This window comes from Sarcophilus harrisii, chromosome 1 (genome assembly GCF_902635505.1).
Source record: "Sarcophilus harrisii chromosome 1, mSarHar1.11, whole genome shotgun sequence".
In the NCBI taxonomy this organism is placed as follows: domain Eukaryota; kingdom Metazoa; phylum Chordata; class Mammalia; order Dasyuromorphia; family Dasyuridae; genus Sarcophilus; species Sarcophilus harrisii.
In genome coordinates, this window is record NC_045426.1 from 81,892,961 (window position 1) to 81,917,475 (window position 24,515).

Genomic DNA, 24,515 nt, shown 5'->3' on the forward strand with positions numbered 1-24,515 from the left:
TCTTTTCCCAACCAGGAACCCAAATATTTCAGTGTGCCTGATTAGCATTGGTGAGTGTGGCTACCATGTACTCAGGAAGGAATAAAATCCATCACTAAACAATGGCAATAAAAGTTTAAATCTAAATATTTATAAATAATTTATTAACATAAATCTCAAAATTAAGGCATGTCTAGAAATATCTTGTTTTAGTCCTGTAACAACAGCAATTTTGCAAACTGCCTGAAAATAGATGTCATATTAAATATAACTTTCCAAATAAAAAACGCACAGTACCTTATTGCCACAGTCCCTGTTTGATCATAGGGATCATAGCTTTAGAGCCAAAAGGAACTTTAGAGACTGTTTAGTGTTAACAGACTTGTTTTACTGAAGAGGAAGTGAGATCCATCGACAATGATGTGACTTGCTTAAAATCACACAGGAAAGAAAAAGGCAGAAGCAGCATTTCTTTACATGTGCTCTAAGTTCAGGTTCAGGGCTGTTTTCAACATACTCTGCTGCTTCGGTTGATGATGAAATAACATCACTTACTTGCTGACAAATAACTTCATAAATAATTTAGTTTTACTGGTACCTGAATTGTTTCAATTGTGCTTGAAAATGAGAAATTATCATGGCAGTAGAAGCAGCAGGACAAGGGATTTCTTCATTAATGAGGCCAACAGTCCCACTTATCAAACTTATAGACTCTTTCCCTTTTAGCCCAACAGAAGGCTGTTTGACATTACTCAGGGTTGGGCAGAGAAAGGGGCTTGTTGGCATTGGAATACTTCTCTAAATATCTAATGGTTTTTATGTTGATTCTAGTTTCTTTCTTAATAGTGGTATTTCTTTTTTCAAATCAGGAAGGGTCCTCAGGAATGGAGCTCTTGTAGCTTTATTCAACTTTGTTATTAGATTTTCTTTTAATAGGACTTTTCATAGGAATAACCAACTTGCACTTTTAAACTAAAGTAGGCATTAATCTCTCCATTTCATTTCTTAGCTCTTCACTTTTGCTTCCTGGCATATTTCTATGACTGGTTCACTTCTCCTCATAGGGTACTTATATTTTTGCTTGTCTGTGTTGGAAACAAAAATGAAAGCTTTTAATCACCAGCAACCTGACATGCTCTCTGATTAATTTGTTCTGGAATCAGTGTAGTGTGAGCTGCTCTAGTTTTTGGTACAACTCATTATTATTCCTCTGGGTCACGTAGAAAATGGTGAGTTCTGTCTCTAGTAATGCATCTTCCTCTAGGAAATGAAAATGTTCCTCAATGCAAGGGAAGAGAACACAATGGCCCAACCCTGAGGAGGCATTATTAAAATATGGGTAGCATGGCTTCTTTTTAGCTACTGTCCCCCATTCATTTCCTAGATGGATAAACTGCAACCATCAGTAATAGATATGGGATAGATAATAAATATGGGATAGATATGCAGTCCTGGCCAAGATTTCTCCTTTCTATGGTCTGAATAATTAGCTGATGCATTTCTGGGTTTTTGGATGTGGGAGACAACTATCTGCAATATGGGGGGGGGGAGTCACAATAAAGCCTGGTAAGTCTACAGACCCTTGCAATGGGATGGAGGAAGGAAGATGGAGAGGGAAGGAAGGAGGAAAAAGTAAGGAGAAAGGGGAAGGGAAGGAAAGAGGAAAAAAGAAAGCTATATTTTCAATCCTCAGTGAGTCAGTTCATTCTAGAAGATGACTATGTCATCAGGGAGATTATGCCGTGAGGTACAAGTAAATTGGATTTCAGCAAGGGAGGGATGTGCAAAGTCACCAACCATCTTCCAAAGCCATCTGAATCCAGTGGCCAGAAACAAATCAGGATGACTGGAAATTGTCCCCTTCCTTTCCGCCTTCTTTCCCTCTCTCCTTCCTTGTCTCCCTCCTTCTTTTCTTCCCACATTTTTGTTTTTTCCCTCCCTTTCCTTTCCTTCCCTCCTTTTCCTCTCATCTCCTCTCCTTTTCTTTCCTTTCACTTCCAAGGCCACTGGTTTACACCAAGTTGGTGTAAGAGGTGAACATCTCTCCCTGTTGCACATTTTCTTTTCCTTTCTATGTACTCTGATACCTCTGTATATTCCTGAAAGAGCCTGCCTATATATAGTGGTAATCTAGAATTCTCTGTGAACGTCCAGTCCCTTAAAAAGTCTTCTGAGCATGTCCAGTTTCCTTAACATGGAGCCCACTGCATGTGGACCCAATGCCATGTGAATGGAAGCCTCCTTTAGTGGTTCCTTGAGTTCTTAAAATTGGTGAGGCTGAACCATCTGATCTATTTTCAGCTTGTCTCTTCCACTCCTCTTTCTGCTGCTCTCTTTTCTATCATTCTTATCTGCTGCTTATCATCCAAAGGGTAAAGATCCCAATTCACTCACAGCAAAGATGCCATGAACTGAAATAGTGAGAAGGGAAGGATCTTCGGGGGGGTTCTGTTTTCTGTTGTTGGTCCTCACTTTCAGATTCTGAAGATGATCCTCAAGCCACTGGAATCATGAATCCAGAAATGTAGGCAGGGTGGTGGAGCTAGCCAGGCAGGGACGTCCTGAGAAACCAGGGAGTTTGGGACACATGTGCAAAGTAGGTTTGGATCTGGAACTGGACTGTGCTATATGGGAACTGAACTAAGCTATGAACCCAGTCCTCTTCTCATCCCCAGAGGGTGAAATGGTGCAAATGGGGAAGCAGGATTATGCCTCCCAAGTGCTGTGGAATAAATTTGTATTTTGGGGATTATCTCTTTTTGAAGGATATATTCCTATGTAAAAGCAAATGCTAAATGTAACTGAGATTCAAGGGACCACTCTTCACAACTGAAGGAGTAACATGGGTGGGGGATGGAGGATACCTTCTTATTCCCTTATGGATACTGAAGAATCCTGGGGGAGGGAAGTGATATATAATACATTCAGTGTTAGGTGGTGGACCTCACAGTAATCACCATTACATATTTAGAGGTCACTTCCTTCCTAACCCATACCCATTTTCCTTCATATTTTTTCCTCAGAAGGAAAATAATCACAAACCAGCATCACTGGTCTGGAATGAGAGGAATTACTTCAAGAATACTGAGCAGTCTTGAGAGCTGAAGCTAATTAACCCTCTGAGTTTAATCACATCTTTTTTTTAAAATTAGCTCTTCAGCATTACATGGGCAAAAACCATGGCCTCAATGGTGCCATTGATGTCAAGAAGTCTTGGTGGAAGTAACGGCATCCTGTCAAGAAGTCCGTGTCCAATCTGGCTGTTAGCACACAAAAAGGAATTTGTGCCAGGATATGATGTTATTGAGCAAGAAGAAATGAACTGTATAGGGCAAAGCTTCTTCAGAACTGAATGTGGGGGTTGTGAAATTGTGTTTTAATATCAGCAAATGTTTGATTTGTATACCTACTTTATAAACGTATATTCCTGGTGTTATGTAATAATTTCTTGGGCAAAAATAGCTCATGAATGGAAAAGAATTAAGAATTTTCCCCCTGATTGAGGAGTCATTGGAAATCTCAGATGCCAAATAAATCCAATTCTGAGGGCAGGAAGGAGCAATGGTGGCACAGGACATTATAAAATAAAAAAATCACCAAGACTGCATTTGCTTTGCTTACAATGACTTTTTATTTGTTTGAGATTTAGTACATCTGAAGTATAGAATTTTTTTTCTAACTCCAGAAAGGAGAGAGCTTCCTCAACAGTGAATGTCTAGCTTCCTTATGGGAAAATGACATGAGCATAGAAACGTTAGAGAAAACAAACTTTGTGATACATATGCAACAGCTGCAATCAGTGAATAGACCCTCACTTGATGATGAAAATGAAAGTACTTCTAACTACGAGGTAAAGACCTTAAAAATCACTCACTCTGGAGCATTCTAAGAACTAGATTTCAGTTTAGTTCAGAGAATTACATAACTACATACAGGTACTATTATGGATACTCAAGATCTCTTGTAGAAATAGCCTCTATTTTTCCTAGAGTAATCATGAAGAATCAAGACATTTGGATTTAATGTAGCTAAATGTAAACTCTGACAAGAAATTGCTGCTTTCTGACTTGGAACTTGCAATAAGGCAGGTGAACAGATGCCCTGCTCATATAGAAACAGTTTAGAGACATGGTTGCTATATATCACATACACACTAGCTTTTAACCCAGGGCTTTATAAATAATTTAGAAATGACTAGATTTTATGTGGGTTGTCAGTGGGATACTGAAAGAGTAAATTTTAAATACTTCAAAGAATATGAGGTTTGATTAAAATGTTAAAATTAACATTTAAACAAACACACTAGAACTTAATACCTCCAAATGAATATTGTTCCCTTCAAAGAAGTAATGTTGATATGATATGTTCCTAATTAGTGTTACCGAAAAGATGCAGCTTTTAGGACATTCTTTGAAATATCTTCAATACTGACAATCTCTCCTCTGAAAGCTAGAAACATCCAAACACCATTCAGCTTAAAGCATGGTGAAGATGAATGACTAAACTGAATCACATTTTAGAGGGTTCAAAATGAACTATAGCTCTCTTTTTGGTAAAGTACTACTGAGGATGTTTTTTGGCATGGTATTTAATCATAAAAGGTCATAGCTAAAAGAAACTTGAGAAATCATTTGGTTTAATCCACTCATTTTGCCAATGAGAAAATGGGTCCAGAAAGGCAAAATTATTTGCCTATGGTCACATGGTGGCTGGGAGAAGCCTACTTATTCCACTATCCACCACACTTATTGTAAACGGCTCTGAAACTCAGGTACAAGATGCAAGTGATTTTTCGTTATTGCTATATTCCATTCTGCTGGTAGCTGACATACCTCAATTGCTTGCTATCTTCTTACAAACAAGCTACATCAATCTCTATGTAAGGTCATACATTTAAATTAAACTAGCACTTATTTGCATCTATTTCTTAATTATATTTATATATGTGTAGATGTTTTTGACTGTCAGACTTTAAGTACTGGAAAAACATGTTGCTGTATTGAGATAATTGATTTTTTTTATGCCCAGAAAATATAATACAATGAAAACACTATCTGTATCAATTTTCTTATTCATTGCCAAGCTAATCAAGCTACTAAAAGATTAATTTAAACCTTGAAAAAATAATGTTGAAATTTATCCAGGGAACAATAAAAAGTCAAGCATCTACAGGGGAATAATGAAAAGAAGTGAGAAAGTAAGGGGATTAGCAGTACCAGATTCAAGGCAAATTCCAAAACAGTAATCACTGAAATAATTTAGTACCAATTAAAATGTAGAGGCATGATTAGTGGATCAGATAGATGCTCAACATTCTGAAGTATTAATGTTCAATACATTTTAAGACCTCAGCTACTGAGGTAAGGACTCACTATTTGATTGAAACTGCAAGAAAATTGGAAAGCTGATTAGCAGAAATTAGTTTTAGACTAAGACCTCATATCATGTATTATGATAAAATCCAAATGGATACATAACCTAGATATAAAATATTTTTTCATAAGAAAACAAGAGGGATGGTTTCAGAAAAACCAGGGAAAACTTATATGAATTGATATAAAGTAAGCAGAAACAGGAGAACCATGTATACAGCAAAAACTATTGTGAAGACAATCAACTGTAAAAGACATATTAACTGTGATTAATATAGTGGCCTATCCCAATTCTTAAGGCTCATAATGGAAAATGTTTTCTACCTCTAGAGAGAGGATTGACAGAGTAGAGAATGAAGCTTATCTTTCCTTATTTCTCTTGCTTTTTCTCCTTCTCCTAACCCCAGAACATAGCTAATATAGAAATGTTTTTCATGACTTCATATGAATAACAGATATGGTATTTCTTCTTGTCTTCTCAGTGGGTAGGGAAGGGTAAGGAAAGAGAGAATTTAGAACTGAAAATGAAAAAAATTTAAAAAGAAAAAACAAATTAGAAGAGCAAGAAAGAAATGATATTTCAGATTTATAGATAGAGGAAGAATACACGATCATATGAAGAAGGGATAGGAGCACAGAAGAAAAAATGGATAATTTTAATCATATGAAATTAAAAAGTTTTTACACAAATCCAATTCATATAACACTAGAAAAGCAATAACTAACCGAGAATAATCTTTGCAATAAGTTTCTATGGTCAAGGTCTCATTTCCAAGATATAAAATGAACTAATTCAAAATTATAAGAACAAAAGTCACTTCTCAATTCATAAATGGTCAATGATACGAACAGGGAATTTTCAAAGGAAGAAACTCAAGCCAACCATAACCATATGGAAAAACATTCCAAATTACCTATAATTTAATAAGTTTAAAATGAAACAACATCGAGGTTCTTCTAAACTGACAAATATTGGAGATGCTTCAGGAAAATAGACACATTAGTATATTGGTGGCAGAAGTGGGAATTCTGCTGCCATTCTGAAATCAATTTGGAACTATTTATCCAGCAATTATCTTTACCAGGACTATACCCTAAAAAGATAAAATAAAAAAGGATAAGTCCTATAAATTCAAAATATTTATAGCAGTTTTTTTGTGATGTCAAAGAACTAGAAACTATTAATTAGGGAATGGCTGGACAAATTTTGGTACACTATTGTACCATAAGAAATGATTAAAGGGATGGTTTCAGAGAAAACTAGAAAGACTTGTGTGAAATGCTATAGACTGAAGTAGTTAGAACCAGGTGTATGATACACACACACACACACACACACACATACATATATTTATATATATATACACACACACATATATATGTATATATAATAATAAATATATATGTATATATAATATGTACATATATAATAATTATATATAATAATGTATATATGATATGTATATGTATCTATATATAGTATAGATAAAGAAAAACAACTTTGAAAAATTTCAGAATTTTGATCAGTGCAATGATTCATAATGATTCCAGATAATGAAGAATATTACCTATCTCCTGATGGTGAGGATATGAACTAAAAATACAGAATGTGACACATGTTTGGACATGACCAATGTGAGAATTTATTTTATTTGACTATGGATATTTTTCCAAGAGTTTTATTTTCTTTTCTCTATTTCAGAAGAAGTATGGTAGGGAGAGAAAATAAATGCTTGTTAATTGGGGGAACCCTTAAATTTATTGTTCTTAATATAAAGTTAAAAATCTTTATTCAAGAATCTAGGTTGACAAGAGAGCTAGCAGAAAGAGTAGCTAGCTCCAGAGACAAGTCTATAATGTTTAATAAAAGCAAATAGAATTCAACTGACTATCCTTTGCCAAATGTGCTTCAAGGGAAAAATATAGTAACAAAATTCTACCCTAGAAAGCAAGTTGTAGCATTTCTCCAATTATACACAGGTATTGGAAATTTACATAGTGACTTAGTGCATCATATTAGGATAAAATTTCCTTTTTTGCTTTCTGCCCAAGAGACAATACTTACTTTTAAGCATTTTATGTAAATGAGATATTCAAAATTGTGAATGTTTTTGTTTTATATTTGTTTTATATCATCTACTCTCTTAGGTTAAAACCAGTATCTAATTCTACCTCCATGTCTCATCTTTCCTTGCTGAGTCAAAGTGGAGGAACAATTTAGTAACTTTTTCAGACAATGCAAAGGAATTTCCACAATGTTTGCACTACTTTGCCCATATTATCTACTGTAGAATAGCTTATCATATACATTTGTGTCAATTCTCTACATATCTTGGAAATTGAACACAGATATTGATACAAAAATTTCTTTCACTTGATATTCTTTCTTCTTATTCTAGCTCCATTGATTTTGTTTGTGCAAAATCTTTTAGATTTTATATAATCTAAATTATTTTGTCTTTTTTGATTAGTAATCATAATTATGAAAGGTACCTTCTTCTATAATCCTTTAATTTTTTTCTAGATGAAATGGGTACCTGCATTATCCTTTTCCCCTTGTATTCTACTCACCTCCTAGGCGGGATCCAAGCCATCAAGTACCCACCCATTTGGTTTGATTTGCTCACACAATTTGGATAAGGTGAGTCAGCAACATTAGTATTTCCAGTGAGATGGTGGGTCATTCATTATACCTTATCATCTGCTCTGCCTCTGTACCCTATCCCTGCCACCTGAAGTACTGAAGAAACTAGAGGATTCCTGGACCTTGTCACCCATTATACCATTACCCCTTTAGAACATTCATTTTTATCAATTATCTGTCTCAAACAAAGTGTAAGTTTCTTGAGAGCAGAGACGACTTTGACTTTTCTATCTGTATTCTCAAATCTTAGCCCAGCTCTTGGTTCATGTTGTTGTTTAGCCTTTTCTTTGTGACCCCATTTGGGGTTTTCTTGGCAAGGATACTGGAACATTTGTCATTTCCTTCTCCATTTCATTTCATAGAAGATAAACTGAAGCAAACAGGGTTAAGTGACTTGTCCAGGGTGTCTGAGGAACTTTGAATTCAGGAAGATGAGTGTTCATTCTATCTACTATACTACCTGGCAACCATAGTTAGGCACTTAATAATTATTTTTTCGTTTATTCAATTAGTCATTCATATGGTTTGAGATGTTGATCTAAGCCCAATTTTTTCAACTCCACTCTTTTTCTTTCTTTTTTTTATTCCCATTTCTGTCACCAAGTTACCCTAATAGGACCTGCCCTAAGCATTTTCACTTTCTCTGTTGGGTCAGTACCTATTTGTCCATCTATCTATTATACTACCACTTTTATATCTCCCTTTATTTTACCTTATCATCAGTTTAGCACACTATTCAGGCTCTATGAATATTAAGCAAAGATAGTCTGAGAGACTTTCTTTTTTTTTTTTTTTTTGGTTTTTATTTCAAATTGAGAAAAAAAATTTGTGACTTTCTATCAGTCAATCAAACCAACAAACATTTATCAAGTGACTACTATGAGAGAGACATCATGCTAGGCACTGGGGAGACAAAGTAAGGAAATAGTCATCCCCATCCTTGAGGGGTTCCTACAGTCATTCCACTTTTGACCTTAAATCAAATCATAGGATCACAGGACTAGAAAGGACCGGAGAGACCATCCTGTCTGGACTCTCCCTTTCACAGACAAAGTAACTGAGATTCAAAGAAGTTAAATGTTTTTTTCAAGGTCCCACATCTAGGAAGCAGCAGTTGGAATTTGAATCTAGTTCTGCTGCACAAATTAGGCCCATGGACAGACGCAGGATAGAGCTAGGCATGTCTAGGATATAGGGAGCAAAATGAGGTAATAATTAAAACATTACTTTTCATAAAAGCATAACTTAATGCCAGAAAATCCTCACCTTTTTGGCAAGCGGGTATTTCATTTGTAATATCCCAACTCAAATGTGTCCCAATGATGGTACAAAGCCTCTGGCAGACAGTAACAGTAAGAGGGGGGATAATTTTCAAATTTGGCTAGAGGGCACAAAAGCCTTGTTAGGGATCCTCCTATAGGCATTGTTCCTGAATAGCATATAATAATAATAATGGTAATATAATAATAACTAACATTTACATAATGCTTAGAAGGTTGCAAAGCATTTCACAAAAATTATCTTACTTGATCCTCAAAATGACCTTAGGAGCTATTATTATTTGAAGTGAATATAATAGAGAACCTCATATTGTTATTCTTATTTTACAGATGAGAAAATTGAGGTAGAGTTCACCCATGTCTGAGGCTGAATTTGAACACAGAGTCTTCTTGACTTCAGTCCCAGTGCCCTTTTCATTAACTCTAATCTGCAAATATTTTGTATCTCTGGTCCAAATATGGATCAACCGCCCAAACAAAGCATGTTTAAGAGCTTTTTCAATAGTTATTAAAAGCCTTACCATGAGAAAATCATTCCACTGGATGCCAAAAATATGAAGACAACGAGACTGTCCTTGACCTTAAGGAGCCTGCTATTCTCCAAGGGGTGGGGAGTGTGGGTGGGAAGGCATTAGGAGTCAGAAGGAAGAACCAAATTTATAAGGTCCGGCAATAGGGTAGAAGTGAAAGATCTCTGGTTTGGGGTCCAGACCTAGATGTTTCAATTTAGTACTTTGTGTAGGATCAGCCAAGGAACATTTATTAGACTGCTGTTATGTGCAAGACACTATACTGTGGGATACAAATAAAAATTAAGTAATCCCTACTTTTAAGGTTCATGAAAGCATACATTCAGAGCCGGAAGGGACCACTGTGACCACTGAATCCAAGCCCATCATTAGGGAGGTAGGTGGCACAGTAAAGAACTGAGTTCAAATTCAGTCTCACACCTTGTGTGACTGTGTGAGTGTAGATGAGTCACTCAATTTCTACTTAACCTCTGCCTATTCCCTCATCTGTAAAATGGGAATAATAACAGAACCTACTTGTAGTGATACCACATCAAAGCACTTAACATGGGGCGTAGCATCTAGCAGGTGCTTAATTAATGCTTGTCCCTTTCTTGCTTTCTTACAGATAAGGAAACTAAAGTTTAGGGGAGGTTAAATAACTTGCCTAGAGGTCACTCAGGTAGAAAAAGAAGTGAGATTTGAACCTTAGTCTTTCCTCTGTAGAATCAAAGCTCTTTCCACGGGATTGTCTGTCCAGCTTTCAGTTGAATCATCTGAAAAGGAGGGGCTTGGAGGCTCTCTAAGGTGTCTTCTGGGTTTCAATCTTGTGAGGATTTATGGCTTTTGATGACCTGAAATAACCCCAGATCGAAGACTCAATCTGTGTTAGTATTTTGCATTCTGTTGTGGAGCATGTTTCACAAAGGCATCTTACAGAAAGGCACTCCAAATTTGTGAGGGAAATGAGGTTGGCTCTGAAAAATAACCCTAAGCAACCGAGTTTGCTTCCTAGTGAATTCCGGCTCAGTGCTGCTGAATGATTCAGTTGGGCTGTTGGCGACGAGCCACAGGGCATTACGGGCCTGACAGATGAGCTATTTCTGCAGTCGCTGGGTTCCCACAGAAATACAAAATGGGCTAAAATTACTACCTGTCACCTGAGCTAACTACATTTTAACAAACAATAACAACACAACCTTAATAGAAGCCTCGATGTTTTGGGGGACTGAATGCCTGGAGATGCCTGTAAATCCTCATTTGTACATTTGAAGCTTGGCGTAAAGGAAGGGATGAGGCGCGAGTACCGAGCTTGCGGCGAAATCCGAGGAAGCCCCTGCTTTTCATGAGTCCTCGACGTGCGAGGGAGGGGAAGGGCACTGGTGGAACGCTTCTCAGAATATTGTTTTTAAATAATTAAATGAAAGGTTAAATTTCAGTTAAAGGTTAGTGAAAATGACTATGGTCAAGTTCCTCACCTAACCAAGCTTAGATTCTTCTTCTTCAAATGGATATAATCACGCTGGTATCACTTACCCCCCCCAAGTTATTTTGAGGATTAAATAAGCTAACGTAACTAAAGTACTTTGCAGACTTTATGGAACACAATAAATATCAGCTGCAATTATTATTATTATAAATGTACAGACAAAATTAGCTAAAAAATTTTTATAGGGCAATATGTTTCTTTTCTTTTAAATTAAAGCTTTTTATTTACAAAACATATGCATGGGTAATTTTTCAACACTGACCCTTACAAAACTTTCTATTCCAAATAAGGCAATATGTTTCTTAGAGAATTAAAAGATTCCTTTGTAGAGAAAAACAGGAAACATTTCTATAATGACTATTCTTTTTTTCTTCCCACTAAGTTATGTGTATAACCAATATATATCAGAGTGGCAGCCAGTACTGAGTATTTACTTCATAAAAATACCATCCTTTTCAGGTTCACATTCCTCATAGAAATCACATCTTCCTCAAATTTTGTACAGATTTCCCTTTTGTCCCATAAAATTCAACCTCATGTCATATTTACTTATGTAGGCTCCCATCTTTTTACTTTATCACTAAGAATGGTCAGTTTTTATGTGGATGACAGAGAGGCAGCCACAGTTGCCAAAAACCTTAGTAAGGTCATGAATGAGACCTTTTCCTTTTTATGAGGTTGCTAGATGTTAATTTATATAAAGTAGATAAACCAAAGCTTCTAAACTAAAGGAAGTTGATTTGCATTTTATAAAGTAAACTAAGACAATCTAGGTACAGCTAAGCAGGTTGGTAGCAACCAAGTTACATATCATGACATGACATATCATGTCAATACTATCAGGAAGGAGAATTAGAAAGTTAGTTTTATGCCAGGAAGTTTTATGCCCTTTGTTCATTCTTTTTACCTGTACTGCACTGTCCTGGGCTCAGTGACGAAAAAAAAATAACAATACTAAGTTAATATTATCATTAAGAAATATTATTTCATTTTATTCTATACTGGGAGGCAGGTGCTATTATTATTCCCATTTTACAGATAGACAAACTGAATCTAACAATGATTAAGTGACTTTCCCAGGATCACACATGCAAGTAAATGAGGCTCAGTTTGCAGCCAGGTTTTCCTGATTGCAGAACCAGCACTCTCTCCGCTGTACCATTCAACTGTCATGTCAGGTATGAGCAGCAAAAAGAAGGCCAGTTTGGCTGGAGAACAGAATGTGAGAAGGAAGGTAATGTGTAATGAGGCTGGAAAGCTAAGTTGGGACAAGACCTAAAGAACTTTGGATGCCAGAGTAGTTTATATTTTATTTTAGAAGTGATGGAAAGTAACAGATTATAATGAGTAGGGAGGGACAGGAAATTAGATCTGCACTTTAGAAAAATCACTTTGGCAAGTATGAGGAGAAAAGTTTATAATTAGAAGACAGAACACATGGAGCCCAATTAGGAGCTATTGCAATGGTCTAAGCAATAAATTATGAGAGTCTGAACTAGAATTGTGGCTACAGAAGTGGAAAGAAGGGTATGGATCTGAGAGATGTCATAAGATCAGTAACAGTTGTCTCCTTGACAAAGTTTTCAGAGTATTTTGCTATTTTCTTAGGTGCGTCTTTTTCTTTAAAAAAATTATTTTTAAACATTTATTTTAAAAAATGAGTTCTAAACTCTCTCTCTCTTTTCTTCCCATTCCTTTCCCACCATTGAGGAGACAAAGAATGTAATATTAACTATGTGACAGGTGAATGCATACAAAAACATTTCTATATTAGTCATTTTGCAAAACAAAACAACAGCCCAAACAAACCAAAACGCAAAAAACATAAAGAGTTGTAAAAAAAGTTTCTTCAAATCTACACTCAAAGCTTATCAGTTCTCTCCCTAGAGATGGATAACATTTTTCATCACAATTCCTTTGTCTTGGATCACTGTATTCATCAGGGTAGCTAAGTCTGTCATAATTGATCATCATTGCAATATTGCTATTACTATGTACAATGGTCTTCTGGCTCTGCTCACTTCCCTTTGCATCAGCATATAAATCTTCCCAGATTTTTCTGAAACTATTCTGCTCTTCATTTCTTATAGTACAATCATACTCCATCACAATCAATATTAGGTATGCCTTTTGCCTAGGATTGGCAGTCAGAAGTTCAAGATCATGATATAGATTTTAGAGGGCAAATTACTTAAAAGCTGAGCCTATAGCAATTTCATTTTTGTATTCAGAGTAAAAGGCCTAGAGCATTTTGTACACAGTAAAATAAATATTTCTTCAATTGAATTCATTTTCTTTTCTATAACAGTAGATGATAATTGACTAGAAGAAAGATATATTGCCAGGAAGATTTTGTAAGATAGATTTTGACATATGAATAGTTTAGCAAGCCAAATGAAATACTTTTATATGCACAGAAGTACAAAGAGCTGAATTATTCAGTAAGGTCAAGTGTTCTATGAGCTGAAGCAGAGTGGACAGCAAAAACAGGACCATTTAAGGATTGGTCTGAAGAGACAGCTCAGGAAAGATTTTTTGGTATTGCTTTTAAAGACAATCTCACCGCTGGATTGGGGGAAAGACAGAAATCAGGAGTAGGAAAGCTTTTCTATAGAATTCCCTGGGACTCACAGGTAATTGCATCAAAATAATAGATTAGGAACATAGGCTGGATGTCTTGATAATGAGAAAATCAAATGAGTTTAAAAAAAGAATGAAGCAGTTGAAATATCCTTTAAAATATAAAAGACAAGAATAACGACATAGAGAAGATACAATTGTGAAATACATGGAAAAATGTGGATAAAAAGATATAGAAAAATCATGGAGGTCAGCATGGCTACTGGGGTTGCCACAAAGTGGGATGAACTCAGGAGAATTAATAATTTCTGGGATACTTCTCTGAAAAAGCTTCACTTTAGATGAGGAGCTCTTGTTTTATGCCAAGGACCCCTCTGTCAGTCTGGTGATGCATATGGATCTCTTGTCAGAACAATGCTTTTAAATGTATAAAATAAGATATATGGGACTATAAAGGAAAACAATAATAATGAATAAAGATCCATTTTCTTCCTTATGCTTATTCATAGAGTCTCCAAATTCTACCCATAAATTCTATCCATAGATCTAAGAGTAAGAAGTTTTGTTTTTGTTTAATCAAATGATGGTTTAAACTAGTAAAATTTTAGGACATATACTTAATAGCACAAAAGAATTTTTTGGAAGATTGGAATTCTTTACTCAATGAAATCAGAAAATGAAAGTTTAATTTTTGAAGAGCACAGTAAAAAGGTCACTTTATATTTGACTTAAAAGTTTTTTTTTCCTTTTCTCAATTTGCCTCAGAAAACAGTAAATCAAACAAAAGTCAGGCAAAGCCATTCCTCAGTGAAAGAAACCAACTCTCTGGGGTTCTTAACATCTTCAATAGCCTTATGAATTTTACATTTCTTTCTCCCTATGAGTTCAATCCCATGGCATATTTAGATCTCTCTACAGCTCAATCTATATAAGTGTAATGACTAATTTCTTTCTTAATTTTTTTCTGTCATTTGGGCCATGATGTGAATTACTTAATTCAATTCACCTATAAAGGTCAGAGCTGTTATCTATTGCTCAAGAGATTCAAGGATTCTGGGAGTCACATGGACCTAAAGGACCCCACAAAATCTATCTAACAAGTCTGTTGCATTATTTTCATGACAGCTAAAAGGTTTGATTAATTACAAAAAGAATATTTATGATATGGAAGTAGAAGCCTCTAAGACTCCAGAAGAGCAATATTGTAGAGTATCTACTTCATTTAAATGTATAAGAGAGATCCATTTGCTAAGAACTAACCTTCTTTCTTTCCTTCCTTCCTTCCTTCCTTCCTTCCTTCCTTCCTTCCTTCCTTCCTTCCTTCCTTCCTTCCTTTCTTCCTTCCTTCCTTCCTTCCTTCCTTCCTTCCTTCCTTCCTTCCTTCCTTCCTTCCTTCCTTCCTTCCTTCCTTCCTTCTTTCCTTCCATAGATCTTTTCTCCTAAAATATCTTTCATTTAGTTTACTTTTGCCATAAGGTCTACATTCTAACTTCATTTTGTTACTATGGGACACTTGGGTTTTTGCTACTGCCTACATGTTAAAAGGATAAGAGAATGTCCAAAACTGAAAGGAACTCTTGAGAAAAATTAGTTCTATCTGTACCTAACAATACTCTCCTGGCAAATGATCATACCAGTACAATTTTAACTTGAGGACTTTAAATGATGAGAACCCACTGCTATGACCATAGGCAATTCTAGACAGCTCTGATTTGCACAAAATGTTAGAATAGATCTTAAATGAAGAAACTAGTATTAAAAAAAATTAATCATCTTACTCAAAGCTACACATGCAATAGATGACAGAACCAGGACTTGAACCCTTATCTTTGGATTACCATTTCAACATCTTTGTCTTCTTATTTCCTTCCTAACTCACTATAATCCTGGTACTCCCACCACTATACTGAAATAATTCTTTTGAAGATTAACAATATCTCTAGTAAATCCTCTCTTTAATCTTTGTTTAACCTCTCAACAATATTTCACACCATTTACTACTTTTCTTCTTGAATAGTTTCTTTCTTGGTCTCTCTGGCTGTGTACCATCCTGGTTCATTCTTTACCTCTGCAATTGTCATTTGTTTGTTTGTACTTATTTTTTCCCCTGATGGAAATGATTCTAATATGTCTCTTCTTTGATGCAGTGATCTTATAAAATACAACAAAAAGACAGAATGATCTTTATAGTCTTTTTTTTCCCTTATGAGACAAATATAAATCTAAATGTATACTTGACATTTTCTACTACTGGCAAAAAGGGGTCTTAGGTGAATACAATATCATTTCACAGATCAAGGTAGGGTTTAATCAAAACTAAAAGAATGATCTGTGAATATTTCATTTTACACATATATTGATAAAATCCCCTGCTTTTGTTTATTTTCTAACACCATAGCAGGGACTTCAAAATGAAGAAGGGTCTAGTTTTCCTGCTAATTTGGTTTTCCATTGCTTAGTCTGGCTCCTCAAGAATAAAGGAAAATTGACAGTCTATCTATGACAACATTTTCTTCGAGTACAGCAATTTAAACAATTCTTATGATAAGCCATACACAAGAGGGAAAATAAATTCTACTTTGTAAATATCAGTTATACCCTACATAATATTTTTGTGATCCTCTAGGATGTCTAAAGATTACCTTTGGAAAGTGATTGCAGACCAAGTTAATGTCCAACCCATATATATAAAGCTTAAAGCTTTATAGTGGATAGAAATCTAAGGAGATACCTTGAGATACTGTTTATTTAAGATATAGTAGATATAACCAAGAATAGTGTAAATAAAAAATATTGAGCTGTCCTGATCCTATTGGGAAGCTAAAAATGTGTTTCTTGAAGCAAAATTTTCAATGTCATCAATTTAAAAGAGGTGTTTAAGTAACTAACTGACTTTCCTTTGCGTTTAGATTGAAAGACTACAGAATTCTCTATTATTAGGACATCTTCAAATAATTTGAAATATATCTAGAACTTCTAAAATGTGTGGTAACTTTCTTTCTTTTTAATTTTATGTTATTGGTTAAATAGTACAGGGCATAGTTGGAAACTCCACCAAACCTAATCATTACATCAAAATTTACTCCAAGTATCACCATTTTGTTTTAGCTCCCCCAAAATAGGTTGCCTAAATACAAGTACTATCATTTTGAGGGGATACAGGCTTATATTTGAAGGGACTAGGGACCACTATTTTATTAAGTCCTATGTAGCTGTGGAGGCTTTGAGTAAATATCAGGCTAGGCATCTCTCTTCTAAGGATCACATTAGTTCAATGTTTGGGTTTTTTACCAAAGGGATGGCAGGATGGACGTCAGGTAATGATTTTTTTATTTTTAGTCACATGCAATACACTAAAGTGGAGAAGTAAATATGATCTGTGGTGGTAGAGGGGACAAAACATAAACAAACCCTTTTGAAGCCCTGAAGTCATTGCAATATATTCTGGCAGAAAATAATACAAAATAAATAAGAAAATAAAACCATTTGGCATATTTTAGTCTTATTAGGACATATTTGGCAAGTTTGAGAAATCAGTTGAATAGTGATGATGAAGATAAATGTCCTAAGTAAAATTTCCATATAGGGAAATTAGTTGGTCAGTTGATCTATGGCCACAAACTGAATTGAAAAAAATCTTGGGTGATCAGAAACTGGGAAAGAATGAGCTGGAGCCAAGCTATTCTCATAAGTGGAAAAAACAAATCAAGACATATTCCCCACAGAATCTTTCGCATCATATCTCACCATATATGAGAGATATAATGTTATTTTTACTTGGATAAGAATGAAAGTGTAGGAAAGAGTAAGTACCATGAAATATTCAACATACCATTTTATGCTGTGATATTAACACTTAGAGACTTCATTTCTATGTACATTAAACATGTTGGCCATAAATCAAATAATATTCTTCAGTTTTGTAGGAAGTAAAATCAAAGCAAATAGCCTTTCAACATTAAAGGACTCTCAGCAATAAATAAATATATTGACCTTCAATATGTGTTTCAATAGGAGGATGCTATTTTCCCTTAATATTATACCTGGGCTTCCCAAAATATCCTTGTTTACAGGAAAAATAAATCCATATTAGCCACAGTCCTACCTGATCTGCTTGCCTTCTCGCATGTCATACAAGGAAAAAAAGACATCTGTATCTTCTCCAATGGTATTGTAGGTGAAACTCTTTAGACTAAGGAAAAAATGATGTGGCACTGGTATCCGGCAGGCTTCTCCATGACGTGGACGAATGGTATCCACCTATGTGGAAGGATGCAGTGATATTTGAATAGTTTAATGACATTTTACTCAACTAATTAATCAATAAACATTTATTAAGGGTTTACGATGTTCCGGGCATGGTGGATAAACACTAAGGATACAAAGAAAAGGAAAAATAATCCTTGCCTTCAAGAATCTTAAATTTAAATGGGGGAGATACCATGAATTGATAGATAAACTGATAAATATTTACATAAATTGATAGATATTTACAAAATAGATAGAAGGTAGTGGTAGTTGTTGTTCAATCTTCCTTCCTGAAAAGGACCAATGGCATCAGGAGGTAATAGAAGGAAAGCATTTCCCAGTCTAAAGTGACTGGGAAAAAGTCCAAAAAAAAAAGGTGGAATTTTTGCTGAATCTTGAATAGAACCAAGGATTCTAAGTATAGCTAAGAAAGGAAAAATGTTCCAGACATGGTGGGGAGTGGCAGTTAGTGCAAAAGGAAAGAGACAGTTACATGTAAGGAAATTGCAGGTATATGGAAGGAAAGGCAGATAGATCAAAATGGCTGATCCAGAGAACTTGTAGAAGTGAATAATAATGTGTAAGAAGAAAGGTAGGAAGGGGCCAGAATGTGAGGAGCTGTAACTGCCAAACAGAGGAGTGTCTAGTTGTTCCTAGAAGTAATAGGGAGCTTCTGGAATTTACTGAGTTGGAGGTGGAGGAGTACCATAGTAGACTTGTGCTTTGGGAAAACCATTTGGCAGCTGTGTAAGAATGGATTGAAGTGGAGAGAGTCAGGAGGGAACTACTGCATTAGTTGAGATAAGGGCTTGAGGGAGACACAGTGGTTATGTAAACGGGAAGACAGGGACATACCTATATCTCTACTTATGATGTCATAGAGAAAGAAAAGACAAGGTTTGGCAATTGACTGGATAAGTAGGACAGTGGAGAATGAGGCTCTTTCTATCAGTGTGCATGAATGAGCAAAGATGATGGAATCTTAGTGTTAGAGATAGATAAGACTGTAGCAGAGACTAGAATACAGGTCTCTTGGTCATAGACTGGATCTAGAAAAAAAATTTCATTTTTACTTATATATCTATAGTTAGAATTTCAAAACTTGTTTAGATGATAGCAGTCCTTACAGAAGTCTGTGCAAATATACCCTGACAATACTTTGTAATTCTGCTATATTGGGATAATTTAGTGAAAGTTAACTAAAATAACCCCTTAGAAAAATCCTTATATTTATACAGTTCTTGAGATTTTCAAAGACTTTTATATATATTATCTCGCTTGAGGTAATACTAAGTGAAGCTATAATAACATCCCTGACAATGAGATTCTTTTTAATAAAGGGGCATGCAGATTAAAGGATTTCTTATTGCTAAAAATATGGCTACATTCATTTTAGTTTCATTTAAAGCACGTGCAAAAGACACTGCGTGTTAGCTGTAAGGGGATAAATAATACTGATTAGGGTCTGCACTAAGGTGGCAAGGAAACCAACTAAAATTATCATCTAAAAATGTAATACAAAGAATGAGAAGGTCAAAAGGCTAAAAAGATAAAGACTGAAATAAAAAAGGGCAAAAATGAACAATAACAACAAAAACAATTGAAAATATGAAATACGAGTTACTGAGTTGCTATTGGCAACTGGATATTTCAGACTGATGAGAAGGTGGGGATTCTTGTTACTGAACCAGGTTCTAGATTAGTGTCAGTGCCATGAATAGCTGGTGCTGTTTGGAATATTTATGGAAGGTGCTGGCATTCTGGTCATTCTGTCATATGAATAACAAGGCAGGCAGGTAGGGAGCTAGAAGCCAAGAGGTTGGTTTAAGATTAATGCTGCTCTGTTGTTGGCCCTTCTCAGAGAAAGAATTTCTGGGGAGCAACTCTTTTTTTTAATAATAGCTTTTTTATTTTTCAAAATACACGCAAAGATAGTTTTCAATATTCATCTCTGTAAAATCTTGTTTTCCTGAATTTTTCTCCCTTCCTCCTAATTCCCCCCACCCCTGGAAAACAAATAATCCAAAATAGGTTAAATATGTGCAGTTCTTTTAAACACATTTCTTATGCTACACAAGAAAAACAATATTAAAAAGGAAAATAATGAGAAAACAAACAAATAAGCAAATAACAAAAAAGGCAAAAATCCTATGGTGTGATCCTCATTCAGTCCCCATAGTCCTCTCTCTGAATGCAGATGGTTCTTTCATCACAAGTCTATTGGAATTGCCTTATATCACTTTGTTGTTGAAAAGAGCCAAGTCCATCACAGTTGATCATCACATGATCTTGTTGTTGTTGTGTATAATGCTGGAGACCAACTTTTGGAATAAATAGTAAACATCCCCAAACTCTGCTGATAGAGATCATGTCCTTCCCTAGCATTATGGTTGATTTCATGTTGTACTTTGTGTAATGTTAAGAAAACACTTTTGTATTATCTTTTCCCCCTCTTACCTTATTCCAATCTAGCAGGTAAGATCAGTTATTATTATTTCCATGTTACCAGTGGAGACATGGACAGCTAGAGCTACAGAGCTTGCTCTAGGGTGCACTGTGAATCTGTAGCCTAACTGGGGAAAAAACGTATTAAAGTGCTATTTCCCTTAGGCTAGCTAATTTCAAGGCTAGGTTGGAGCTAAAATTATGAAGCTATTATATATTCATAAAAGGGTGACCTTACCAACCTCTGACTACCTGAGGAATTCCAGCTATGAGGAGAAAGGGATAGTTTTTGCGGAGTGAGCCCAATGCTGCCAAGGGATTATGTGTAATTCTTAAGTAACTGCCAAGCTGCTGCCCATGAAGGCCTGGAGGCTGGGGCAGGGAACCCAACCCTTGAGAATAATGACATACTCAAAGATCAGTTGATTTATGGGTCATGGATACTATGATGAAAAGTGACTTCAGATAAAAGTCAATTATTTCCTGATACACTCTCATATCTTAAAAGAAGGCAGCCAACTGGAAAGGATAAGAGGTTTTTTTTGAAGTCAACTTACCTGGGATGTACTTTGCTGTACACTGTGCCGGCTAGATAAGTGCTAGGGCAAGAAAAGAGAGCAATCGTTCAATCAATTAGCAGCTGTTTATTTTCTGAGTAACAAATCTCTTCCCAGCACAGTGTGATATATAAGTTCCTTGTATATATTTAATTTTAAAATTTATCTACAATATCTATATTATATACCAATTACCATAGTGTTCCAAATACATGGATAAACCATATTTCCTCTCTTCTCCATAATTTCCATCTTCCATATATGTCTCAGGAAAGAATTTTGTCAAGATATACAGTTTTATAGACACACACATTATTCCCCACCTCACCTCTTTCCTCCTCCCAGTGGTCTCATTTTGGAATATATAAAACTCAGTTACTTAAAGTTTCTTGAGTATTTGAACCTTCCCCTAATTTCTTAACTGGACCCTTAGTTTCATCCTGAGTACATTGAGCATTCTCCTGCCTTGGCCACCTTAATTATGTGGAATATTTTTTGTTTTCTCTGTCTATGGAAATCTTACCTTCCATTCAAAGCTCTGTTATAGAGTGAGTTCTACAAGGTCAAGGATCACATCTTATCTAAACTGTGTCTGTCCTACTGTACTACACCACTCTACATATAATGAACCTTAAAGTACATCAACAGTCTCTCCGCCTCTGTGGAGCTTTCCCTTAAATTATTTGCATTATGTTTTAAAATCATAAACATTTCTGGGAGCCCTTACCCTTCAACCAGACTGAATCTTCTCTTATGACAAAGAAAGAAGATTAGCAAAAACATTAAATACAATAACTATCAGACAATGTATACAGCATTCTGATTGAATAATTCATGCAAAATCAGCTGAGAAACCTGAGGTCAGATATGTAAAGCCATTTGCCAAGATCACAGAGGAAGAAAGTAACTGAAGCAGGATGTGAATCCAGATCTTTTCAGTCCAGACCCAGTGCTCTTTATTAAATTTAATGATATTTGCATTCTGTAAAAGATAAAAGAAGCTAGGAAGGGAACTGGGCTAGATTATGACCAATAAAGTAGAAGTGGTAGGTTTGTGACAGATAGGAGGATAAAAGGGTATATAATACACACCTGCTAAAATCTGGGACAAGAGAATTCAGAGCATTTGAGAAAAGCAACATGTAAAATTTCATTGTTTAAAGTTTTATATTCTCCTCCTTCATTCCAGTCTCTGAAGGAAAGGTGGCTCTTGCCAATTCAGCCTAACTCTACTTTTAATCCTGTCCCCTCTCATCTCCCATCCCTTCCCCATACTCCCATCATTTTTCTCATACTCCATCACCTATTCCCTCCCTCTCATCTTGGTATATAAGGAGGATTCTAATGACACAAGTGGAAATAATTCTGAAGAAGAAAAGGAGGAGCTGTCTGGAGAGACAGATGCAAATGCACAGGAAGTGCACCAACCAACATATTTTAAAAGCTGGATAGAGGAGGGGAGTCAGGGCAGGGACTGACAACGAACACAGTCACATAACAAGGGCCTCTAATGGTAGCATTTCTGTTACTAAAAGAATGAGTTGAGGCTAGAGTTGGGCACAATAAAAGGTGATTAAAAATTATGTCTGGAGAAAGAGGAAAAGAAAAGAAGGAATAGTACCAGTTCTAAAAATAGAAGAGAAGATTATGCCAGAAAGAAAGCAGGACTGCTTAGCTCTTATGCTTTTTTCCCTATGAAAAAGACCAAAATTTGAATTGGGAAGAGAAAACTTGGGACACGTGAGATTGACAGAGTACATTTATTTGTTCTTGCTCAGTTCGAATCAACAAGCTTAGACAAATTCCAGATTTAGGTGCTGAAAGAATGAGCATATAACATTACTCTGCTCAATGATTTTGGAAGAAGTAAAAGGGTTAAGTCTTTAAATTGTAGGCTATGTTAAAAGCTGATTGATCATAGGCCATGTTAAATTTAGAATATTCCAGACTAATCTAATTTCCTCTAGGTAGATTAATAATCAGGGGGATTCTATATCATTGCTATATATTATATAAGGAATCCATTAAAAATTACTTTAAATTTTTTGATTGAATATTTGTTTTTATGTTATGGTGACTTTCCTTAATTGTTCTATTTTCATAATCCAGAATTTATCTGACTAAAAACTCTTATCCTTTCATCTCTTCTTCTCTCACTTTTCTTAAACCTATTCTTTGTCCTCTTCAAAATGATCAGTACTTCTACTTCTTTTCATTCTCTCATTCTGTCAGTTCTTCACTGTATCTCTTCCCTTTCTTTATCCTCTTTTCTCCCTTGACCCAATGATCTAGCAATTCAACCATACACTCTCAATTACTGTTGACTTCCTCGTTCCCTTAACTTTTCAACACCTTACTAAACTCAAATCCTAGCTCTGCCTCCATAATCAGCTCTCTCTAATTCTATTCACAGGCTGCTGGAGGACACCACAGTAAAAGTCATGTAATCGTGCCCGGATGTACTATAACATGTTATTTGATCTCAACTGGTGTAAAGGCAATCTTTTTATCTTTCCATGATTATCACAATCTCTGTAATGTCTACTGAAAATCTTCTCTTTTCACCTCAAAACACTTCCTCTCCCTTCCCTTTCAGCACAAGATCTCAATTCCTGTTTTGCTGAGAAAACTGAGGCTATCCCTCATGAACTCTATCTTCTCTCTGACTCTATACTTCTGTCATTTTTCTTCCTCTATATTCTCCTCCTTCATTCCAGTCTCTGAAGGAAAGGTGGCTCTCGCCAATTCAGTCTCTCTAATTCTACTTTTAAGCCAGTCCCCTCCCATCTTCCATCCCTTCTCATACTCCATCAACTATTCCCTCCCTCTCATCTTCAACCATGCTTTACCTACTATGTAAAATCATGCCCATCTCTCCTCCATCCTTAAAAAATCCTTCCACTTACTGTATCATCTCCTTGGGTGATAGTCCAGTATTTCTTCTACCTTTCATAGCCACATTTCAAACAAGGATCCCCTATACTTGTTGCCTCTATTACTTCATTTCTTTTCCCTCCTGGGCCATCAATAATTTCATGATTAAAAAGTCCAGGGTCTTTGTGTGAGTTCTCTGTATTTTTGTCATTTCAACCATGTTTAACCCCCTAGACATTCTTTGCTCTCTTAGTTTCTGTAACATGATTTCTCTTGGTTCTCTTCCTACTTCTATGACTATTTCTTCTCAGTCTCATTTACTGGATCATCTTAGTTTCCCTACTAATTAAGTGTGAATATCCCTTAAAGGTCTGTCCAAAGCTCTCTTCTTTCACTATTATTTTCCTTTGTGGATAATATCAGTTCTCATGGGTAAAATGATCATCTCTACGCAGATGACTCCCCAAATCTATAGCCAGCTCTAATGTCTCTCTTGAATTCCAGTTTTTATCACTGATATCCACTGGACTATTTCACC

The 24,515-nt window shown here is 35.6% G+C and overlaps 1 protein-coding gene across 1 annotated transcript in view; it reads right to left on the reverse strand.

Moving 5' to 3' along the window:
• Nucleotides 1-24,515, reverse strand: part of DOCK3 (dedicator of cytokinesis 3) — a 500,037-nt gene that overhangs the window by 164,616 nt on the left and 310,906 nt on the right. The window contains exons 8-9 of the mRNA XM_031958628.1: nt 21,104-21,145; nt 17,959-18,113 (exon numbers count right to left, since the gene is read on the reverse strand). Of these exons, the coding sequence (XP_031814488.1) occupies nt 17,959-18,113; nt 21,104-21,145 (197 nt within the window). The remainder of the gene's footprint in view (nt 1-17,958; nt 18,114-21,103; nt 21,146-24,515) is intronic.